Here is a 17,272-nt window from a genome sequence, read left to right on the forward strand (position 1 = left end):
AATTAGAAAAAAATGCAGATAACATCCATTCCTACTAGAAGTATTTCATTTAGGTTTACACTTCTTAGTATCACAGTTGGAGGCATGAACTCTTGGCACTGGTACACTCACTTGAATACAATTTGGTTTCTGGATAGATCTTCGAAGGGCTGAACATCCAGGAATACTTCTGTGTCATATCGTTACTAAAGCAGGATGGCTACCTTAGTATTTTCCTCTGGAAACACTGCCATTTTAAATGCGCAAAAAAATAAAAACAGGTAAACTCTAATTCAAATCAGTCTCCAACAGTCTGACTATACTTTTTTTTACCCCATACTGGGTACAAATAAGTCTGAAAGTGTTTTACTGCACTGAGCTGGAAGCCTGCACAGCAGACACTCCAAGCCATCTCCCAGGAAGTCCCTGTACAGCACTGTAGCAAAACCTGCATTCTCTCTCCTAGCAAGGTGCAAATGTGTGTCACCAATGTAGTCTCTAGTTGAAGTTGAATTTAAAACTGAATGGCCCTCCTGAGCCAAATGGATTGAATCCTTGCCACTGGTTCCATCCACGATGAAAGTGAGCACCTCCTCCTCCTTGCTGGCTCTCTGGGTCCAATGGATCTTCACCTGCATCAAACCGGCTTCTCTTTTCTGTGTAAAAGAGACATAATTGGTTATTAGGACTGGGTTCCACAGCATTTCTGACTTTTAAATTGGTTCTTTTTAGTAGATGTGTCTAAATAAAATGTCGCTTCCAAAGATTATGCTGCATTTTGTTTACTGCTCTATTGGGGTCTTATTGAAGCAACTAAATTTGGACATAGAACTATGTAATTTAATTCGATTTTCATACATTTACATCCACAATAGTAACTACACGGTAATCTTAATGGGTTTACAGTTTGTCTAATATTGGCCAATGATCAAAGGCCTGTCTGATGAGTGCTACACCCTGATTGGAGCAGCTGGGTGCACATCTGCTGACATATAAAAGGGTACATTTTACTGGGTATTCAGAGACAGCAAGGGATTATAAAGGAATATAGAGACTTTCAGAAAAACATTAAGGCTGCACTTAAACGGTCACTATAGTCTCTATATATGAATACACAAAATGCAGTAGATATACACCCACAATTATATAAAGATTAAGGGGGAAATAGAAAAAATGCATTTTGCCAGTTTTGCTGAATAGCTGGCTAGAAGATTTAAAACACGAGTCTCTCTTCTTTTATGTAGGTACAATTATTTTAAAGAACATTAATATTATACATTGAGCAAGAGAAAGTTCAAACCCTCTTTCCTAGACTAGAACAGCACAAATCTGTCCTTTCCCAGATAGCCATACAAAAGAAAATCTAAAGTCCATGTCTAGGATCAAATTCATATCATTCTCCATACTGCACAAACACCATGATGAAATGCTGCTACATTATTCCTCCAGCAAAGCAAACACATTGACACGACACACTGACAAGGATAGCAGGTAACTAAGCATTACCTGGATCTGTTAAGACTTCTTTAGCAGAAGCAATGTCAATGAATTTTTTCTCGGCTTTCTTTTTCTCCTCCTCATCTTGAAAGTTATCAGGATGCCACTGCTGTGCCAGCTTTCTGTAAGCTTTTATGATTTCCTGTTTTTTGGCATTCCTGTGTGTCAGTTAAAAAAAAAAAAAAAAAAAAGTCAAAATGTGAAAGAGTTTACATATTATTAGAATTCTCTCTACAGAACACTTTCGTTCCTCTGGCATATAGTAAATCTGTTTTTCTATTTCTATCAAAATTCAGTGGTCTGCACAATTTCGGGAAGTGCTGAGCAGAAAAAGGGATCAGTTATTTAAAAAAATAAATAAGCGGCACCCTGGTGTGCTATCGGTGTTCATCAAGGATGTCACCCTGCATCCAGCATTTGGCACAGCTTCATGCATTTCCATAGTGCAGGTGAGTCAGCCACCAGCACAATGGACACGCATGACGCCAATCCAGGGCAGCCCCAGGAGTAAGAAGAAAAGGAGGACAGTCCCCAACTCAATTTATCTTGTTCTGCCTTCTGTGGTAAAGATTGGGAGGTAGGACTCTTGTGTTAAGGTGGAGAGGACTCTGATGTAAAAGGGATTGGGGGGGAGGGGACAGAGCTCTCATGTGAAAAGGAATGTGGGGGGGGGGGGGGGGGAGGTCCAAAGGAACTGAGGATTCTTGTGTGAAAGTGGGTGGGGTGAGCGCTGAGGACTCTGATATGGGGGACGGGGGACTGAGGACTTACGTGAAAGAGAGGGGGGGGGAGGATTAGGGCTCCAATGTGACTGTACACAACGGCTTCAGCCCGGGGAAAAAAACAGGTTAAAGAAACAAAGATCTTAACTTGAGTGCCAAATATCACTTTAAACAAGCTGCTAGCAGGCTTTCTACAAGACTCAAACAAAGCTTAAAATTGCTGAAGTCTATTAGAAGCTCATTGCCACCAAGATCTGTGTCTAACCCCCCTCCTGCCCACAATTGGTATGGGTGGGTACAGTGCCTTGTGTATTTTTTTTTCTTTTGTTACAAACTTTTATTAATCATTTTTAGGAAAATTGAGGATAACAATATTCAAGGTATAAATGAAGAGAAAGAAAATATATAAAAATTTGAACATTCCGATGAAGCAATACAAAGCTCTAAAAGAAGGAAAAAAAAAAAGCACATGAAAATAGATGTATTAAAAAGGGGAATATCATACATACTTTGAGATTATGTCTAGAAATATATAGTCACATCACTAGGAAGAATAAAGGGCAGATCAGATCAAGGGCAACCTACTATACTAGATGTTTAGTCCAAGGTAAAGTGACTATTTGCAGACCATGGATCCCATTTAGCAGAAAAGTGGGACATTTTGCCGCCTGCTGCTCAGTCACTTTTACATTTTAGGGAATCTCCTCCTAAAAATGCCCCGAGAACCTATGTCCTCTATAAGGATCATGCATCATCTATTGTGGGGCAATAAAAGAAGGCAAATACAATTGGATAATTTCTTTTACATTGAAGGGATACCCCCTACATGCGTTTCACAGCGCCTGAGGAAGTGGTATATTTGGAACTCACAAAGTGTATGACATAATTGTAGATATCCTCCTGCTAATGTCATCTAGGATCTTTAAGTCATTTGATGGGACTACACGACTACAGTGGGGTCCACGCCACTTCGAAATATATTTCAACAGCAAACATGGCTTTGTACCAGCTCCAGGCTACCAACCTGCCTTCAATCCCATGACCTCGTGGAAACTGCACAGAGCCTAAGGATAGAGATTCTGTCTGGCTATTTAAGCCTTCTCTGTTGGGTTATCAGCATCTGTACTGGATCATTCATACACCTATTGAGGCTGCTGAGTGGAGAGATACGCCCTGATATTTTTGTTTTCAGGTGAGAGGCCAATTTATGTGGTGGTGGATGACACACTGACAGCACCGGTGTTTACATCCCTGTCTCACGGATCTCTTGTATGGACTATTTTTTCTGGTTCTATATATTGATTATACACATGGACTCCTTGCGCTGTTATATTCGTTTTTGGTTTATTAGCGCTGCACCCATTACTGTGTGATTTTGTTTATTGTTTTTTGTATTTTGACCTTTAGTGCATAGCTGCTTTTACTAGTGTTACTTTTTTTGACTGTGCGCTGATATTTTTTGGTTATACACAGAGGAAAGTCTGTGTGGCCAATATTTCAAGCAACTTGCAGCTCTGTCCCTAAAAACTTGACTTTTTGGCAATGTCTGCAGCTAGCTGTGTTATCCAATGCAACTGCTGGTGATGATGAAGCAGAGACTTCTAGCTACCTATAAATCACTAGGGAAAACAAGAAAACAGATTTGTAATTGCTACAAAGTTGGTAGTGTGACATGGACCAAAGTCCCTAACTGCAAACTATTGTTGGGAATTACTGTAAATCACATCCTTTGTGACACCTGAACTTTTGGCGCTTTTCCACTGCATGGAACCGAATGGTTCGGCTCGCTTTTGCGCTTTTCCACTGCATGGTACGGTGTTGGAACGGTTCGGTGCGGTGGCGTTTTTCCACTACATGGAACCGAACGGTACGGCCCGCTTAAACAGTACCACCTCAGTTGTGGTTCCAAAAGGGCTGTACCGGTACCATATCCCACAATCCTTTGCATGCAGCCTTGACTGTTTGTCACTACTAGCCACTGATTGATCAGAGAATCGTTGTTATCCCACCCACTTTACTTTAGTGGAAAAGCAAACCGTACCGAAACGTTCCAACACCATACCATCCGGTACCATGCAGTGGAAAACCAAAAAGAGCCAAGCAGGGCCGAGTGGAGCCAAGCCGGTAGTTGCAGTGGAAAAGTGCCATAACAGACAAACCAGTACCATGGATGCCAAATAACAAAGTAGAGAAAATGAGAGCAAAATTAGATAAAATGTTTACAGCATCACATCCTATATTTTCTGTATTTGAAATAAAAACTGATTGGCAGCTTTAAGTAAATGCTCCCCAAGTAACATTCCCCCAGGTTCTGTAAAAGAAAACTGAGCATTTTAGGCAAACAAAACTGTTGAATCTTGTTTAGGATTACACCAAAGAAATAGATTAAAATAAAATATACCTTTTTACTCCCAAGATCTTGTAGTAGTCCCTTTTTAAAGACTGCTTCAGAAGCCTCTGTGCTTTCTCTAGGCCCTCTCTGATATCTTTGTCATTATCACTGTGATGCTGTGCAGTTTCATAGTCCCGAATAGCTGCCAAAAAGAAGAGAAATGGCTATAACACTTGGACTCATTTGGTGCACATCGATTAAAGCACAGAACTGTTGTAACACAAGACAGTGTAAGGCGCAATTGCAGATCCAGCTGAGTGTTCCAAGATTCACCTGGAGAAATCCTCCTGCTCTAACAGATGTTGCCCTTGTTCTTATCGAATATCAAACCCTAGCCCAACACATATTTTGTAAGTCTATTAAACAAATCAGGAGCTGTGAACTCTTTTTATTGTTGACGGGAAAGAAAAAAAAACAAATGCATTATTTGACATAAAGTGTTAATATCCATCAATGCTTTGCTGCCTCCAAGTCGTTCTATCTGACATGTAACTGCCATTGGTTTCCGAGTTCTATTTTAGGCCCAAGACTCCAAGGTGTCTTAAGTAAGACAAAGTATTTGCATCAGATGATTTCCAAGCAGATGTTCTCGCTCAGCAAGTGTTACATTTGTCTTTTGTGCCGTTTCCCGGCAAGACAGCAGGAGGTGCCAAGCAATTTATATTACTTAGACATTTGACAGCTTCGTGCAAATCTGTCCTGAAATATGACATGAATATATGAATCTGCAAACATTACTCCTCAAATTCGAGCAATAGGAAACGACAGAAGGGCCACTACAAATGTAAAATTCTCACAAGTGGAGGCTTCCCCTACACACAGAACACCAACATGCACATGAATTCATTTTCAGCTTTCCTGGGAGGCTTCAAGCAATATCCATAAATATATTTTATTCTCCAACAAGTACCTTAATAAAAACTGCACATAAAACGTTCACCATCCACTGAAGATAAACAGATGCTCAAAACCACATTTACAACTTTGTCAAGAAAATGTACCCACCAGCTGCTGGCAGGTTAATATAGTGTCCAGGTACTAATAACCTCAGCAGGAAGTCAGGACTTCATTCATACTTTACAAAAGTAACAGCAGCATCAATACATCACAACTGCGGTCATGTCAACACCAAGTTATAAGTGCTAAACTACCATTTAAGATGGAGACAGTGAAAAAGGAGTTTATTAAAATATTGTAATCAATGATAAATTCTACATAGCCTGAGGATTATTGTGATGCTCACTCAAAAGTTTTTTTTATGGGATATACCAGAGCTAAAACTGTTTTGGATATAGGCCTTTTTGCCACTGTATTTTTACATCCACTGATAAGACCATCCACCAGGAGCAGCTCTCTATTCACCCTCCATACATCTACACTGGGGACCATCAGAAGGCCGCCACCTGCTGGACACATTGAGTAATGCCTGTGTTACACTATCTACATGTAAGCGCATATCTTAATTTTTGTGTTCATTGCCTTTTATTAATACTACACAGTGGTGTGCTGCCCTTCTTTTCCATCTTTTTATATCCATTGGAGTATTCTCAAGAAGCTGGGGTCCCCACTGAACATACTGATACCATGTGTATGTGAGCGTAATCCGCTTTTTTTACTTCATTTTCTCATCACTACTATACTTAGGCAGTGCCGCTCACCCTCCCTGTTATCTTTTTTTACTTGGCCATTGGTGGGAAAACTCGAGAACTCGCTTGCAGGAGAGACTGCTGACACTGTTACAGTGTACTCCCCTCTACTCTATTCATTATATTGTATTTATTTTCATGAACATTGCCTTGAGAATTATTACTTATCACCCCTTGTTCTTTTACCTCTGAGGGTTGTATACAGGTATTGCTCTTTTTGCGCTGGGGTTCAAGTATATCCCCTTGTGGGGCCATGTTTGATATGTTTGCTTTTCACCATTTGGAAGACACTCATGTCCCAGGTCATACGCCACAGCAGGACTGAGCACAGCAACAAGACAAAAAGGTAGTTATACTGTATCAGCAAGGTCTCTCTCAGGCAAAGATTTCAAAGCAGACTGGGGTTTTAAGATGTACTTTTCAAGCTCTTGTAAAAGAAGCACAAAGGAACTGAAAACATTGAGGATCATAGACGCAGTGGTTGGCCAAGGCAATATACTGAAGCAGATGACACATCATGCTTACTTCCCTTCAACATCAGATGATGATCAACAGTGCCATCAGTAAAGAACTGGTGGAAACCAGTTGGACCCAGGTACACTCATCTACTGTCCGGAAGTTGTCTTCATGGACAAACTGCGGCTAAAAAGCCAAACCTCCGATGTGGAAACAAGGCTGAACTATGCACAAAAACAGAGGAACTGGGGTGCAGAAAATTGCAGCTGGTACCCAGGACTGAAGAGACAAAATCCAAATAATATTTGGCTATAACAGGAGCCAGTTTATTCGCTGAAGGGCTGGAAAACAGTACAATGATGATGAGTGTCTGCAGGCAACAGTGAAGCATGGGGAAGATTCTGTCCAAGTTTGGGGCTGAATTTCTGAAAATGAAGCTGGAGATTTGGTCAGAATCAATGATGTCCTCAATGCGGAGAAATACAGGCAAATACTTATCCATCATACCATCAGGGAGGTGTGCGATTGGCCCCAAATGTATTCTACAGCAGGATAACCAAGGATGTGTCCCTTAAACATTGGCTTCAGTTTGTCCTTTGCTATAACTTAAAAATTTAGAGTTCTTTAACATTGGGATTTAGCTGAAAGTCCTAATATGTGATAACACAGAAGAATTTTCTATGTTATGGTACTGAACTGGTACTAAGATAACTAAGATAATTGTAGACAGTTTGGCAATATGCCCAGAATATGTTTAAAGAATATAAAATCATAAATACTGATAAATATGTCTGGCACATAATAGGAACTCACTTTATGGTTGTACAATAAACACACAGACGTATACTCTAAGGCAGGGTTTCCCAAACTTTTTTGGGCCGAGACCCACTTCTGAATACAGTTATTTTTCACGACCCACTTGCTTGTAATGGAATATTGTAAAGCGCTACGGAATATGTTGGCGCTATATAAATGCAAATATTAATAATGCATATTTTAAAAGGGAGGGGGATGTTAAATTAAAAATATCAATATTAATTTTATACACTTAATATTTAAATAAATATAAGGCTATATGGCACTCACCCTCCTTCCTCTCCCAGTGGTCCACAGTGAAGGTGAAGCCCCTGTTTGCCCTCTCCAAGGCCCAGCACAACTCACCCAGAGTCTCCATGATGAGTAGCTCTATGCTGGTCTTGGTTTCCTGGCTCTTCTCCTTCAGATCCTCTACTGGGGTCACAGAAGCTGCCATGAACTCCTGACACCGCCAGGCCACCTGGTCCTCCTATGGCACCAAGGCTGCTGTCTCTGTCCGCTATAGCTGAGAGAATCCTGGCAGCAGGACCGAGGAGCTAGCTCTGCACCCCATGAACATATGCTACATAACAGCCCACATACGTACTCACTGATGCAAGTATCCTCCTCGTGGGAAATGCAGACCAACCTCCATAAACTGCATGGGCGGGGTCCTGAATCCATCGCGATTTGATTGTTCTGGCTCTCTGTAATTTGCGCAGGCTCGCACAGCACAATTTAAGCAGGCCCGCTCTCAGTGATTTCCAGCTCATCGCGACCCACTCAAATGCAGCTCGCGACCCACCAGTGGGTCCCGACCCACAGTTTGGGAACTCCTGCTCTAAGGTGTATTCACAACCGAGCGTTTTTTCAGCTTGTAAAACCCTCAGCTCTAAAGCTCCAAAACCCCCAGCAAGCAAAATCTCATTCATTTCAATGGCCCCTGTTCACATCTAAGCGTTCTGTCACCTGAAGCTCAAAGAAGTACATGAGCTTATTTTTGGCAGATTACAAATGTTTTAGACCCCATAGACTTCAAAAGAAACACCTGACTTGAGCAGAAAAATGCTTGTAAAAACACTCAAATAGCAGCTATCCACCCCTAATTTTCTCCTCCCTAGTGCTTTATATTGGCTAAACAAAAACACCTATAGCTGTAAAACGCTTGTAATACACTTCTAAAATGCTTTTTAAAAAAAAAAAAACGCCAGTAAATCAATACGCTCAGGTGTAAATAGGAGCCGTAAGAAATGTGTTTTACTAACAGGTGTTAAGAAGGTTCATGAATAGGTCCATAACAATCCCATGAAAGTGGGTTGGTCATTTCCTATTGGTGCAATGTTGTAACTATTGCTCGGTCATATCCTGATATTTTGTGTTTAAGATACTGAACAAGGAAATAAAGACGAGAGGTGTATCATCCTGTGTTCCTGTTTTGACTTGGATCTTCATTGCTCCCGTCGGGCTCGGTGTGTGTGTGTCTGGAAGTGCGGAAGGGAGAGTGGCGGCACGGGTTGGTATATGGAAGGAATAAATCCCTTAGACAGAGGGGTACCATTACCTCATTACAAATCACAGATAACCTTTTCGTTAGTATTGGGGTACATCTTTAACCTATAAAAAAGGTACTATTAACTTGTAGTACGATTGTGGTTTCCTGTCAACAATGACACCAAACATACAGCAAATGTTATTAAGAACTATCTCTAGCGTAAAGAAGAACAGGGAGTCCTGGAAGTGATGTTTTTGCCCCCACAGAGCTCTGATCTCAACGTCGAATCTGTCTGGGATTACATGAAGAGATAGAAGGATTTGAGGCACCCTACAGCGACAGAAGGTCTGTGGTTAGGTCTCCAAGATGTTTTAATCAACCTACCAGCTGAGTTCCTTCAAAAACTGTGTGCAAGTGTACCTACAAGAATTGATGCGGTTTTGAAGGTAAAGGGTAGTCACACCAAATATGGATTTGGATTTTTCTTCTGTGCATTTACTTTCCATTTTTTTTTAATGATTACTGTAAACTATGAATACTTCTATTTCTGTAAAATGTACAGCATTTTTTCACACCGGCCTAAAACATTTGCACATTAGTGTATATCTGATGTATTGTACTTGTTTTAATTATTGGGTAATCACTGCACATATAAAAATATTAGCATATGGATTTTCTTTGAGCACTGCACCACATTTGGCTTTTTATTCACATTGTTGCTATTTTACAAAACACTATTGAGCTTGTGAAATAAGAATAATATTTGCCGTCTTAACATATTATTTAGTTACCATATCAACAGATAATTTATGATAAATCAATACATAGACCGTTTTGTTTTGTACAAACAAGGCTTTCTCTTGGCATTATCTTACAGAAAAAAATTATATTTTCTATGCAATCTGTAGACAAAAGATGTAAAAAGGAAATAAAAATGCCCAGCAAGTGTTCCTGTGGCTAAAGTTGACTTTTTATTCTTAAAATGTGTCCCATTTAGGCTACACTAAAATTACGTTTCTATTTACACATGAAATAAAAGCAATTTTTCTCAGTATTGCAAATTTTCTTTTCTCTTGGAGGTTACTAAAAAAAGTAGCCAGTTGTCTAACGCAGTTCTAAACAAGCAATTTAAACATGTTAGGGGCAGGGGGAAACCAGGAGGATGAGCGCTACCTTCACTTTTGAGTGAAGGTTCGCTTTAGCTGCTTTTTAAACCAGGGCAATCTGTTTTCAATTTTTGCACACGTTAAAATGCACAAGCCTGGAAATTACCGTATGTATCTGCGTATAACAGGCACAGGCAAACAACACGCATCCTAATTTTAAGAGGGAAGCTTTAGGGGGAAAAAAAAAAAAAAAAAAAAAACTTTTAAAAAAACTTTGAAGCAAAATAAGGGTCAGTTCTCATCAATGCAGCCTTATCAGTGCCCATTTGCAGCCTCATAAAATGCAGCCAGATCAGCGCCCGTCTGCAGCCTCACATCAGATTACACTGAGTGGGGATCCCCAGTTTACTCAGCGGCCTCTTTAATACAAAGTCCCACCTCCTATGATAGACAGAACACTGGTCCAATGCCAGTCCAGGATACAGGACATCGAATTACAGAGGCCGACGAGTAAACAGAAGGTCCTTGTTCTCTAATCTGTCCACGCTCATCCTCCCACCTTCCCCTCCGAGGCAGCCAAATTAAAATGTCGGCGTATAACACAAACCACTTTTTGCACCTGATTTTCAGGGAGAAAAAGTGTGTGTTATACATCGATAAATATGGTAGTTAAACCCCACAAAACAGTATATGTTTTACAGACAGACATCCACTCCCCTCTCCTCAATTCTCCCTATGCAAGAATGAAGTCTTCTTGGGAGCCTTTTGGGACACAACACACGCATCACAGCCAGCTCCCAAATCCAAGAGGATTCTGAATAGCAGAAGCCTAACCAAGAATTGACTGTGGGGAAGAAAGTGCTGGACTCCATGGCCTGTTAAGTGTTAGAAGCCAATGACGAAAGTCCAAAACGCATAGGCTGTTTATACAACGTTGTACATGTCTTTTCAAAAAAGCAATACTAATTTTTTTTTGGTGTCCTGAGTGCCGACCATCCCTTTTCCTATTCGTTTGTAGCTGCTGACCTATTTTTTTTTTTTTTAAACCAGTGAAGTTTTTCTTTATTGAAAAAAATAATACATATAAATGGTAAAAAAAAGTAAACGTGAATAAAAAAAATATACAGCAAACTTAATAACTGGAAAGGGGATGGTCAATTAGGATTTTTTTTCCACTTTAAACTTGTATGGGTACTTTAACAGGCACCAAACACTGATGAAAGGTTATCCCCCTGATCTACTATAAAAGAGTAGTTACATGTGGCAATAGCAACAATGCTACATCGTAACTTTTATTGACACTTTAGACACTGTTCTGAAAGCGTCAGCTTGCTGATCAAGTCCTAGCTGCCAAAATGACGGCCACAATTCGCAGTAAATACAGCCAATGCAAAAGTATAAAGACATTTTTCAGGGCTTGCCTGTTACATAGAAGTCTACTACTGGTTAAAATGATTTACATTTAGAGTAGATTACATATGTTTATATGTACAGCACTGTGCAAGAGGTTTTAGGCACTTGCACAAATGCTGTTACACAGAATTTGTAATGAGATTAAAGAAATTAATTTGTTTTCCCTAGTAACAAAAGTGCTAGGGACATATTCTTTATCTGCTACAAAATGACCAGTGTGACCTGGACTTTGGGGTCCACAAACATTAAACCTGTGATGACCACTAATACTTCAAAGTAAGCGGTTCATACTTCTGCAGTGGTTTTACAAACTGCATCTAGGTAATGAGTCAATCTGAAGGAATAATCTGAAGGGGAAATAAATCCTGCTTCATCCAGATCACTCAAAGTGGAAGGCATGCTGCGGGATGCTGATCTAGGCCTCCCAATATAAACATTTCTTCTGCTTGATATAGAGACAGGGAAGATGACACTTCTATCAGCCATAGTTATTGTAAACCATTTATCAGAAACTTGTTGTACTGACTGATAATCTTAATAAGTGAGCTCTCCGTTCTTATCAACTGGCAGGGTAAACATACAATAAAGCATGCTTGTTTGGAAGCATAAAACACTAATATATTCTACATGGCTTGCATATAAGCAGAAGAAAAAGGCTGAAAGCCAAATAAAGATCCATTATGCTCAAATACGATTTGGCATTATGCACACAAATCCCCAAGAGTAAGCCAGTCACAATTTTCCTAACGAGAATCAATCAGCTTAAAATTCAAATGTCAATACGACATCTTTCAAATTAGCATATCTAGCAGGCTGCGTGATTTAACCTTTTCGTACAACATCAAGGATTAGGTCCCTAGTGACTAGCAGAAACACAGCAGATATTCCATAGCACTGCCATACAACCCACACTGATTAAACGGGCTGGTGTAAGAGACTTGATAACCGGACACGTTCCCAAATAATCCTCAGAAGTGAAAAGGATAGTCTGCGTGTTTACATCTCCCCTAACACCTATTATTATTACAGATGAAATGGAATTGCCAGACTGTCAATAGTATAGTAAGAAGATATAATCGTATTAAAGACCACCTTTTATCTATGCATTGGACAACAGTGTCCAGCAAACAATCATGTGACAATCTCATTTTACTGGGATAAACACAACTCTAGTAACTACTGAATGACTATAAGAGTGAATGCAAGTGTGACAGATAGCATTATGTTAAAAGAAAGAAAGTAACAAATCAACAACCAACAAGAAGAAAAAGAGGAGCATTCTATTCCAAGTACAAGTACCCTGCAGAACGTTGGCCTGAAATGCATTGAGGTAGGCTAGCCATAAATTTCTACTAGGTAGAAAACAAGCTGACAATTGCTAAAATTGGGCTGTGTAAGTGATGCAGTGGGTAACAAGTATGTGCATTCTTGCAAGGATGTTAAACGTGCCTCTCAGCCTTAAAAGAACACTTGCACTGTACACAATGTTTTAAATAGTATTGCAACTACAAGATATTGCAACTACAAGATCTGTCGATCTACTGTAGGGCTGATGCTACATTAGACCATTTCAAGGTTCTAAAGGTGGCTGTGTTTCTGATTTGATTCAATGCAGATGGATAATGGCCACCTTTGCACTCAAAATTGGAGGACTCTGACCTCTTATTTGCCTTAAAGACTGCAATCACAAGACCGCAGTAGTCTGTGTTCTCACAAGGGTAAACCATAATGTCAAGGTCACTTTACTACACAACTCCCCAACTGCCTGTCCATGCTATGCTGTGAAGAATTCATTGGAGAGAGCACGACACCACTGTTTGATTTTGTGCAGTCAGCACTGTAATGCAACCTGTTACCAATCAAGCTGTAGTTAGCAAAGACATTTAAAATGTAATATAACGGCTTTATATAGTTTTAGCACAGTAAGACACCCTTCATTCAATTTGAGCAAGTTTAGAAAGAAAGATTCCGGAGCAACAGGTCTACTATGAAAACACCCTATTCTTTCTAAAAACTTCCACCTGGATGTTTTAAAAGGAGCTTCCAGGTACCTGTGTTGGCATGGCCTACTCTTTATAGAAAAAAAAAAAAAAACAGAAGTCTATAGTATAGAGAACAGATTTACAAAGTCTACTGTTAGCACGTAAAAATAGACATTAACACTTCCTAAAGCATACCTAAACCAAAGAAAGTGTGAAATTAAACTGCAATATATTGTAGCTCCGTAGTCCCTAGATGTGGTAGCTGTACTAGTTTTTTCTACAGGCTCCCCCCCCCCCCCCCCCCCCCATTTTCAGCTTTCAGCGCTGTCGCACTTTGAATGACAATTGCTTGGTCATGCAACACTGTACCAAAACTAAATTGTTATTTTTTTCACACAAATAGAGCTTTCTTTTGGTGGTATTTAATCACTGCTCGTTTTTTTTTTTTTTTGCTAAATAAATTAATAAAAACTGGTTGGTCCTAGGACCAACCTTGTTCAATTTATTCATAAACAGCATTGAGGACGGGATCAGTAGTTCAATATCAGTTTTTGCAGATGACACAAAATTAGGCAGGGCAATAACAGCACAGCATGAAGCAGATATCCGACAGAATGACCTGGACAAAATAACGGAGTGGGCAAAGACATGGCAAATGAGGTTTAACGTGGAGAAATGTAAGGTTTTACACTTGGGGACTAGAAACATAAAAGCACAATACACGTTAGGAGGGGAACCCTTGGGAGAATCAAAAATGGAGAAGGATCTGGGAGTCTTGGTTGATGATAGACTAGGCAACAGCATGCAATGTCAAGCGGCAGCTGCCAAGGCTAGCAGAATATTAGCATGCATAAAGAAAGGGATGTATTCCAGAGATAAGACTATAATCCTTCCACTTTATAAAACTCTGGTCCGACCTCATCTGGAGTATTCGGTCCAGTTCTGGTCACCAGTCCTCAGAAGGGATGTGTTGGAGCTGGAGAGAGTCCAGAGAAGGGCAACTAAACTAATTAGGGGATTGGAGGACCTTGATTATGAGGAGCGTCTGCAATCGCTTGATTTATTCTCCCTGGAGAAGAGACGCCTGAGGGGGGACATGATAGCAATTTTTAAATATCTAAATGGGGATCTAGGCTTAGAAAAAAAGCTGTTCAGTCGAAGGGATTGCATGAGAACTCGGGGGCATACAATGCGATTAGAGGAGAAGCGTTTTAACCTCAGGCAACGTGGGGGGTTCTTTACTGTTAGGGCTACAAGATTGTGGAATTCTCTACCACATGAGGTGGTTTCTGCGGGTAGTATGGTGGCTTTCAAAAGACTCTTAGACGTACATCTCAAGGATCAGAACATTCAGGGGTATGCAAGATGATTACAGCCACACACATCTACACAGGTTGAACTGGATGGACTTTTGTCTTTATTCAACCTCACCAACTATGTAACACTATGATTTGGAGATGGCACTGATGAGGCTGCACTGATCGGTAACATTGATGAGGAGGCAGTAGTGAGCAGTGATTGGCAGCATTTTTGCAGAAGCAGATTATAGAAGTTTACTAAAACCTCTCCTCCATGCGCTGACAGCGCGAGAAGGAGCAGTGAAGAGAGCCCATAACCGGCTCCCAGAGTCCCTGAACTGGATGACCACGCTGTAGCCATGATTAGTCTATAGGGGGGTCAGCAAATGGTTAATTTACTCCATTTATAAACTAAGTCATGTGGTTCACACTTGGGGAGATTTACTAAAACGGATGCATTTGGTGCAGCTGTGCATGGTATCAAATTAGCTTCTAACTTCAGCTTTGACAAAAAAACATGGAAACTGATTGTTTTCCGATTGGAGCCGCACCAGATTTTGCACTCTCCAGTTTTAGTAAACAACATCTACAAGCTAAACTTTTATGCCTTTGTACATGGTGGATTGATGGCATTGGTAGAGAAGGATTGTTGGGCTCTCTTTTCAGTTTACAGAAGGTGACAGACAATGCATTTCACAGATCAACAGGTATTTTCTGTACTAAATGCAGCCACCACAGCTTAGGATTGTTAAACTGCAAATGTATTAGTTGAAGATTAATGCAACTGGAAACAAAGAGCCTATATTGTAGCTTATGCGTCTGCAAAGCACCCATTTTAAAGTCACGAGTACAAGCACGCTGACCAATGATCTCATTTCATTCCTTGATAAGCAAGCCAATCACAAGAAGTTTCTGCTGACTTTACAAGGTCCAGCTTCTGTAGAACTACAAGACTCAGAAAACCATAACCTGGTAAATGTCCAGGCCCATGGGGTTCCAAGTGGAGTGCTAATGATGTGCTACATAGGTTTCCATCTCACATATAATGTGAATAGATATGAGTTAAAGAAAAATACCTTCTTCATACATTTCTTCTTGTATATAAGCTTCAGCACGGTCCTTCAGAGCATTTACATTCTCAGGCTCCTTTTGTAGGAATTCTGTGCATTCTCGAATGGCTTCATTGGACTGCTGATTCTGGAATGAACCCATGTAGATTTCATATATATAGTCAATGCAGTTTTGTGTAAAAAAAAATAATCATACAAACACACACAGTAACTGATATGTTGTCCTGCCAATTGTTGCAACAAGTTGCCTGGGGGAGTAAGAATTATATAATTTGAGTTTACTAAATACTAAAGGACAACCATTACTTTAAGATCTCATTCTCATGAGTAAGATGGCCCACACAGCATTAAGAACCATTTATCTATCCATTCTTATCAGCATGAAGCCGTCCGCAAACTTCCTTGTTTTTGCCAGTGGACATGGAGCAGGTATACAGGCTCACCCGAAGCTCAGATTTTGATAAAAACGCAAGGATGGGTACATGGAACTGGACACAGACAGACAGTGTGCCTGCGCGTAGCTCCACACTGTTTGGAATGGATAAAAAAATGGCTTTTCATGCCGTACTGGCCAATTTTTCCATAGGAATTAGCCTTAATTGTACCTTTTTATTTTTTGGATAGAATATGGTAGGGAAGGGTTACATAGTCAGGTTGAAAAAAAGACAAAAGTCCATCTAGTTCAACCAATAAAAAAAATAAAATCCCATATACACAATCCTATACCCAGTGTTGATCCTGAGGAGGGCCAAAAACCCCAGCAAAGCATGAGATTCCTTCCTGATCCTCCGAGAGGCAATCAAGATTTTCTGTGGATCAATTTTACCTATAAATGTTAGTACCCAGTTATATTATGTACACCTAGGAAATAATCCAGGCCTTTTTTTTTTTTTTTAAAGCAATCTATTGAGCAGGCCAGAACCACCTCTAGAGGGAGTCTATTCCACATTTTCACAGCTCTTACGGTGAAGAAACCTTTCCGTATTTGGAGATTAAATTTTTTTCTTTTCCACCAGACAAAGAGTGCCCCTTGTCCCCTGTGATGACCTCAAAGTGAATAACTCAACACCAAGTTCACTATATGGATCACTTTTTTATTTATACACGTTGATCATATCCCACCTTCATCACCTCCTCTCAAGAGGATAAATTCAGTTCCTCTTAAGCTCTGCTCATAGCGGAGCTTCTCCATGACCCTATCAGTTTGGTTGCTCTTCTCTGCACTTTCTCCAGACCCTCAATATCCTTTTTGAGAACTGGTGCCCAAAACTGAACTGCATATTCCAGATGAGGTCTTAATAATGATTTGTACAGGGGCAAAATGCTATCTCTCGATGCCTCTCTTAACCACTTCTCCCTGGGTGGACGTCATATGACGTCCGGAAACTTTGCGGGGGTATACCAGGATGATGCCTCTAGCTAGA

General features: G+C 40.2%; 1 protein-coding gene across 1 annotated transcript in view; it reads right to left on the bottom strand.

Moving 5' to 3' along the window:
- Positions 1-319: 319 nt before the first annotated feature.
- DNAJC3 (DnaJ heat shock protein family (Hsp40) member C3) overlaps positions 320-17,272 on the bottom strand; it is an 86,676-nt gene continuing 69,723 nt past the window's right edge. Inside the window, exons 9-12 of the mRNA XM_082245317.1 lie at positions 15,855-15,975; positions 4,600-4,732; positions 1,486-1,634; positions 320-635 (exon numbers count right to left, since the gene is read on the bottom strand). Of these exons, the coding sequence (XP_082101443.1) occupies positions 478-635; positions 1,486-1,634; positions 4,600-4,732; positions 15,855-15,975 (561 nt within the window). The 3' untranslated portion in view covers positions 320-477. The remainder of the gene's footprint in view (positions 636-1,485; positions 1,635-4,599; positions 4,733-15,854; positions 15,976-17,272) is intronic.

Source organism: Pelophylax lessonae (assembly GCF_965119305.1).
Source record: "Pelophylax lessonae genome assembly, chromosome: 2".
Taxonomy (NCBI): Eukaryota; Metazoa; Chordata; class Amphibia; order Anura; family Ranidae; genus Pelophylax; species Pelophylax lessonae.